This window comes from Myotis myotis, unplaced genomic scaffold (genome assembly GCF_014108235.1).
Source record: "Myotis myotis isolate mMyoMyo1 unplaced genomic scaffold, mMyoMyo1.p scaffold_m19_p_7, whole genome shotgun sequence".
NCBI classification, from domain to species: Eukaryota; Metazoa; Chordata; class Mammalia; order Chiroptera; family Vespertilionidae; genus Myotis; species Myotis myotis.
The window spans coordinates 34,472,549-34,479,222 of NW_023416379.1; the positions used below are offsets into that span (position 1 = coordinate 34,472,549).

At 50.9% G+C, this 6,674-nt stretch overlaps 1 protein-coding gene across 1 annotated transcript; it reads right to left on the reverse strand.

The window, feature by feature from the left end:
- Positions 1-461: 461 nt before the first annotated feature.
- Positions 462-6,468, reverse strand: MARCKS (myristoylated alanine rich protein kinase C substrate). The gene is made up of 2 exons (XM_036317317.1): positions 5,917-6,468; positions 462-4,115 (listed from the first exon to the last, which is right to left on the reverse strand). Exons 1-2 carry the CDS (start codon positions 6,016-6,018, stop codon positions 3,225-3,227), a joined length of 993 nt encoding a protein of 330 aa, XP_036173210.1. The 5' UTR covers positions 6,019-6,468; the 3' UTR covers positions 462-3,224.
- Positions 6,469-6,674: the final 206 nt, after the last annotated feature.

Here is a 6,674-nt window from a genome sequence, read left to right on the forward strand (position 1 = left end):
ACTGAAAATGTATGAATGCCAGAAGCACCCTTCTCCCAAATCCCTAACCTTAATTGAAACTTATGTTTATATTCGAGAGGGAAAAATATAAACAAGTTGTATTGTTTCTCAAATATATTAAGTACCATTGTTAAAAGTTTTTATTTGTGAGCATATAACTCAGCTTCAATGGATGTTTTATATCCAAATTATGCCAAGCATACCTTCTAAATTCCTGAATTGAGTAAGTTATACTTACCATCAGCATTTAAGATTTAAAATTTTTCTCTAAAACTTGCATTTTAAAATTAAATTTGTAAAAAATCCTATTTTAGCAAGCTTTATTGTATCAATTGGTAAAACTTTATTTTCCAAGCAATAGGAACTGGGTCAAGTGATTATTATAATCCAGAGGAAGTATTTCATAACCACAGCAAATGTCGTTATACGTACTACCAATGCAGACTTAACAGACAATACTGAACTGTACAAGAGTTATTTATTTTTCCTTAATCTCAAAGCTATGTTTAGTAATACAAAAAAAGCCATATTAACATTTTTTTCCCATTAGAAAACAATGTGATGTACAAAACTTTGGATGAAAAGATATATGTCAAATCTCATTTAATCACTTGGTGGAAAACCCACCACTCCATCAATACCACCCAAAGTGTTTTTAGGCAATGATTAAAATAAAAATAATGCATCTTAATAAATTCCAGCTGTTAAAAGAGCAAACCTAGCAATATAGTTAACTACACAGTATTTTTGACTACTCAAGAGTTACTTTTTAAAATCCTTTTTCTGAATCCTACCACATACCAGGCACTGTACTTGGCCAAGCAGGTGTTTAAGAAAAGTTAGTAAGGTGGGAAAGACCTGATACAGCAGTCCTTTGGTCACCAGATTTGACTTTGAACTTTCAAACATCCTCCAAATAAAGAAACCCCAACTCAGGTACATTCTTCCAAACATTATGTGATCTTTTTAATGGGTAAGAAGTTTAATGAGGGGTCATGAACTATTATTTGATCCATTATTCCAATTAAAAGGCATTTCAAAAACTAATCTGTTATGAGTTTAAGATTTGGCATTCAGTTGTTATGTGGTTCACTGACTTATTGTGAACCCTACAAGGCACACTGCTCAAGATAGTAAAGCGGGTGTGCGTAAACAAATTTTCTTTGTATTTAAAAGTAATGGTAATTGATACATATCTTTATCTTAAAATCCAACTGAGTTTAGGGTAAAGAAATCCAGTTATAAGGTGGTAAAAGAAAGGAGGTAAACTAGTAAGGATTATTACTATATAAGTATTCTCTATCTTTTCCTTTGAGTAACAAGATGCTAATGCACTACTTTCATTAAAAGAACTGCTTACAATTATTGAATTGAAACAAGTACTAAAGGCCCATAAATTGACAGTGTTGTCCATTCATCACCATTACTTCTTTACATAAGACTGTTTTCCTAAGGTATAACACACAATCTAAGCAATAATTTGGAAATCAGCCAAGCATTAAGCAATTACAATGGTAGGTAATACAGCATCAATTTTTGAAACACATTTGGCCACTTTACATGACCCATCTGCAGTTTGAATTAAATGGACTCAGTCATTATCAATTTAAGTTTCTGGATCTGCATAACAAAAAGATTGTTTTATGAAATTTTCACAGACATTTAAATTGTCTTCGGTCCCATACTGTTGTATTAAATGACTTATTCTGACATGCTATATAACTACAATAAAAGTAAATGTTCAATTTTTAAATGAAAACTAAATGCAGATAAATGGTAACAGATTTGACATGGAATGTTATAAGATCTGCCTGTATGTAATCTGACACTGCTGATTATTAATTTCAGAGTTTAAAAACTTCAGATTAAAAACCACAAGATAATTTACTGTTTGATGACATGCAAGATCTTCCTCAAAATTATCCTAAGACCTAGAAATCTCAGTATTTTATCAGAACATAAAGAAACACAACCAATTTGTACATTTTATTCACATTTATTTTTCGCTTTTAGTGTGCTCACAGAAAATTAGAACACCTTAAGCAGGAGTTTAATAGCAATTTTTGTAAGCAAAGTTACATTCCATCTCTAAGTCAAATTGGTCAAAGCTTCTCCAGTATTTACAAAACATGATAGACAAGATGCTACACAAAACCATTGCATCTGAAGAATTTTTTTTTTTCTCCTTTATTCTCAAAGACGACTGGAAAAGAAAGCATTGTCTGCTGTAATCAAAAACATACCACAGTATAAACAGTAACCATTCCACTTATCACAGCTTTGTTGAGTTTAAAATTTGTGTTTAAAAGGTCCAAGATGACTGCAGTTTTACAAAAATGGGCAGGGTGGAAAGTTGCAAACTTCATGTGCTTCTGGATATCAAGATTTGTTTTTGTTTTTATACAATAGTCACAGTTAAAAACACCCTGCTGGTAATACATAATTACACTTTATTAAGGTCATAAACCAGCAATAAACAATAAGCCTATACAACTTGTAGTTCTACTTAATCACTGACGGGTACAGCTAACATGAGATAAGTGAAAAGTTCCTATGGTTTAAATGAACTCCTAGGGCTATAATCTTTTTTAAAAATCTGAGTATTGGTGTTTTCTCTTTCCTTAGTCAAGACTTGTAGTGTTGTAAACCTGCCTCACAAAATACATCCTAATAACTTTTCTTAAAAAAAAGAAAAAAGAAAGAAAGAAAAAAGCCTAAGCCTTTACACCATCCTTTGCGGTGGCACAGTATCTTGGCAACGCTATGCACCACTCCGCGTCCCCACGGGCCCTAGCACTTCATCGGATATCTATCCCTTTTTGACCCACCCATCTCCTTCATATATGGGCATGTCCATAGACTGACGAAGAAAGTTTACACTTTTGAATAAAGATGCAAAGTATGCAAAAGACATTAATACTGATGCAAAAAAATAAAAACAAAAGAGAAACAAGGCAGAGGAAGGTGTTTTAAGCTCTCCTCGACCTGTTGGAATGGTGGTCACAGAATGATCTGAGATGGGATCTGTGGGGAGGGGGAGAAACCCAAAATCGGCTGCTTAAAAAAAAAAAAAAAGGACAAAAAAAAAAAGAGACATCTTTTAAAATCAATCCCTGGTTGTAGACAAGTTCTCCAAAACCAGTACCTGGCACCACTCCAACAAACAAACGGGGGGGAGGGGGGGGTAAAAAAGTTCTTGGATTATCTCAGAAAATCTGGCCCTTTTACTCTGCCGCCTCCGCCGGGGGCGCCTCCGGACTGCACTCGGGCTGGGCCTCCTGGGAGGGCGCCGCGCAGGCCGACGAGGCCGAGCCGGCCGCCTCCTCCGCGGGGGCCGCCTCCGGCTCCGGGGACGCGCCGGTGCCCGCGGCGGAGGGCGCCTCGCAGGCCGCCGCGCTGGCCCCGGCCTCCTCCGCCTTCTCCTCGGCCCTGGCGGGCTCCTCCGCGGCCGGGGCCTCCTCGCTGGCGGCCGGCTTCTCGGGCGCCGCGGCGGCCTCCGCGGGCTTGGCCTCCGGCGCGTCGCCGCCCGCCGCCCCCTCCTCGCCCGCCGCGGCCTCCTCGCCCGGCGCCCCCGCGGACTCCCCTGGGGCCGCGCCCGCCTCTGCGCCGGCGGCGCCCCCCGCGGCCTCGTCCTTGCCGCCGTCGGCGGAGGCCCCGGCCGCGCCCTCGGCCTCAGCGCCCTCGCCCGCCTCCTTCTTGTTCTTCTTGAAGGAGAAGCCGCTCAGCTTGAAGGACTTCTTGAAGGAAAAGCGCTTCTTTTTTTTTTTCGGGGTCTCGTTGCTGGGCGAGGGCGTGGCCCCGTCCTCGGCTTTGGGCGAAGACGTCGAGGAGGCGGCCGACGCCGCTTCCCCCTCCGCGGCCGAGGGCGAGCCGGGCTCCGCGGCCTCTCCCTCGGCGGGGGCCTCCTTCTCCGCGGGGCTGGCCCCGGCGTCGGGGGCGGCGGCCGCGGGCTCCTCTTTCTCGGCCGCGGCGGGCGACGCCGCCCCGCTCCCCGAGGCCGCGGGCTCCTCCTTGTCGGCGGCCGGGGCGCTGCCGTTGGCCTGCAGCTCCTCCTTGGCGCCCGGCTCGGCGGCCGCGGGCGACGCGTCGCCGTTGACCTTCACGTGGCCGTTCTCCTGCGGAGCAGAAAAAGCGGGAGCGTCAGGGCCGCGGCCCGGGCGCCGCCGTGCCCGCCCCCACCCCCGCCCCGGCACCGGGAAGAGCCAGCTGCCCCCCGGGGCCCTCCGGCTGTGGGGCCGCATCTCTGCCCGGGGAGGCGGGAGCCGCGGCCCAGGCTAGACCGCCAGGGAGAAACGGGGGCAGTGCCATCCGCGGCGCGGGAAGGCGCAGCAGTCGCCGCGGCTGCCCCACCGACGCCCCGCGGATGCGAACGGGCGAGTCTGAAACGTGGGGGCGAAGGGCACCCACTCCAGCCCCGGCCTCGCGGGCTGGGATGGAAAGGAGCCCCGTAGCGCACGACACCCCGGACGCCCTTGGGAAGCAGGCGCCGGGCCAGAGGCGGTGGTCGGTCTGCGTCCGGATGACACGTCCCCCGTCTCCCCCACCCCCGAGGGCCCCGGGAAACACCTGGAACTCCCCGGGGGGACCCGCGCTCCAGCCAGCGCCCCCGCGCTGCGCGCGCCAAGACCCTGCGCCCGCGAGCGGGGCCGGGGCCGGCAGGGGGCGCTGCGCCTCCACCGCCCGGGGCTGGGCGCCGGCGGCGAGCCCGGAGGGGCGGGGCCGCCGGGCCACCGGGCCCTGCCGGCCGGCCGGGGCGCCCCCGAGCCCGGATCGCGCCGCGGAGAGTCCGCAAACAAAGCTCAGGTGGCTCGCCGCGATCCTGGTGGAAAGGAAACCCACAAGGCAGGGGGGTGGGGGGTGGGGGGAAACACGTTATTTCTAAAGTCTCGCCTCTGCTTCCACTCCCGCCTTCGCCCGGGATTCTGCGAAGCCGGGGCGCGGCTCGTTTTGCATTTTTAACGGGTTCAGAGCCTCTTGGCAGAGCCTGCCTTCCCCAGGAGGTTAGAGCAGGCGAAGCGACGCGGCCTCTGCTCTAGGAAAAGAGGCGTGGTGGGTGCCCAGTGTTTGCGAAGCGGCCACCCGTGGCCGACCTCTCGCGTCCACCCAACCGTGGCCATCCGCCGGGGTCTGGGCAGGAGCCACGCACACTGAAATCCCGACCGAAACACACCCACTGCCTTTGCTTTTCCTGACTACCTGGACACATTCTCCAAGCGCCCGCGGAGTCTTCCCATCCCAGGGGCACCGTTTAAAAATAAAATGGGGGTGTAACTCCAGAAGTAGGGAATCAGGATTGAGAACAGTGGGAAAGCCCCATCGAACGACAGCGAAACGCTCCGTGGAGCTCCGGCCGGGCAGCCAGCCGCCTTTCCAAGAACCCAGGGGCGCGCCGCCTCGGCGCACAATAAGATCGCCCTTCCCTCCTCGCCTTTCTCCACCGCCATCCCGTCGCGCGCCCCCACCCCCACGTTCCCAGCCCATACACACCATCACCCCAGCTCAGAAATCTGGGAGGTGATCCGACCTCGACAGCAAACGTGAGAGCCACCCAGACACCTTTGTGTCGACCAAACACAAATGCAACCTGGCCGGGGGCGACGGGGGGTTAGCATCTAGCTGGTCACGTTCTGCCAAGCTCCAAACACGCCATTTTAGACGATTTTTATCACTTCTTTCCTCCCGTCTACACAAGAATTCGCCAGGATTCTCCGGGAACCGCTCCTTTGGGGCCGGGGGGAGACCGCACCGGTGAGAAGGGGACAATTTAGGCTATCGCTTTCCATTCAACTTTCAGACTGGAACCTAGCCACGCTCCCCTCCGCCGAATGCGCCTCGGGAGCGACCAGGAGGAAAGGGGCAGCGTCGGGACTAGAGAAAGACATCAAAGAAACAACCGGTATCACAGGTAGAATTTACCTGCCCATTGGCTTTGGAAGGCGACGAGGCCACAGCCGCCTCCCCGGGCCTCTCCGCGGCGGCTTCTCCCTTCGCAGCGGTCTTGGAGAACTGGGCACCCATGCTGGCTTCTTCAACAAAGAAACTCAACAGATCCAAGGGGAACAAAGAGCCTCGAGTTGGTGTAACGACGGGGCGAGCAGCAGTAGCGGCGGCAGCAGCGGCGGCGGCGGCAGCAGCTCACACACCGGAGGGAGGGGGGAGTGGGGGTGGTGAAGAGGACAGAACAGAGCCGAATAAATACACTCCGGATAAAAAAATTTTAGTCGAAGAGATCAAAAAGCAGCAGCGCAGGAGGGAGGGGAAAGGGTGGAAAAGTCGAGCACAAAAAAAGGAGCCCAAGTGTAGTTTTTTAAAAAAAAAATAAGTAATAAAAAATCCCAGATTTGTAGCCGCACTGTAGACAAGAGGAAAATGGAGAAATCTCCCTGGTTGCTAATAAGATGCGGGGTCCAACGCCCAAGTGCACAGATGAATGGGCTCACGGGCGCTGACGCGGCCCCTGCGCGCGCCGGCCAATCCGCGCGCAGCACACAAAGCAGGGGGCGGGGCCTGCGCGCCGGGCGAACAATGGAGCCGCGCTTTGCAAACGATTTGAATATCAGTTTTGGACCGAGAATTAATGTCCTTCCAATAAACAAATCAGTTAAAAATACATGGTTCTCGCCTACCTCTGCTGAAAATAATAATGCACCACTCGACTGGCTTGCTTTGTTTGT

Bases quoted from the DNA above. Each gene is read 5' to 3' on its own strand.
- MARCKS (XM_036317317.1), bottom strand. From the start codon at position 6,018: ATGGGTGCCCAGTTCTCCAAGACCGCTGCGAAGGGAGAAGCCGCCGCG. The intron at 4,116-5,916 runs GTAAATTCTACC...TCTGCTCCGCAG, and splicing joins CTTCCAAAGCCAATGGGCAG to GAGAACGGCCACGTGAAGGT.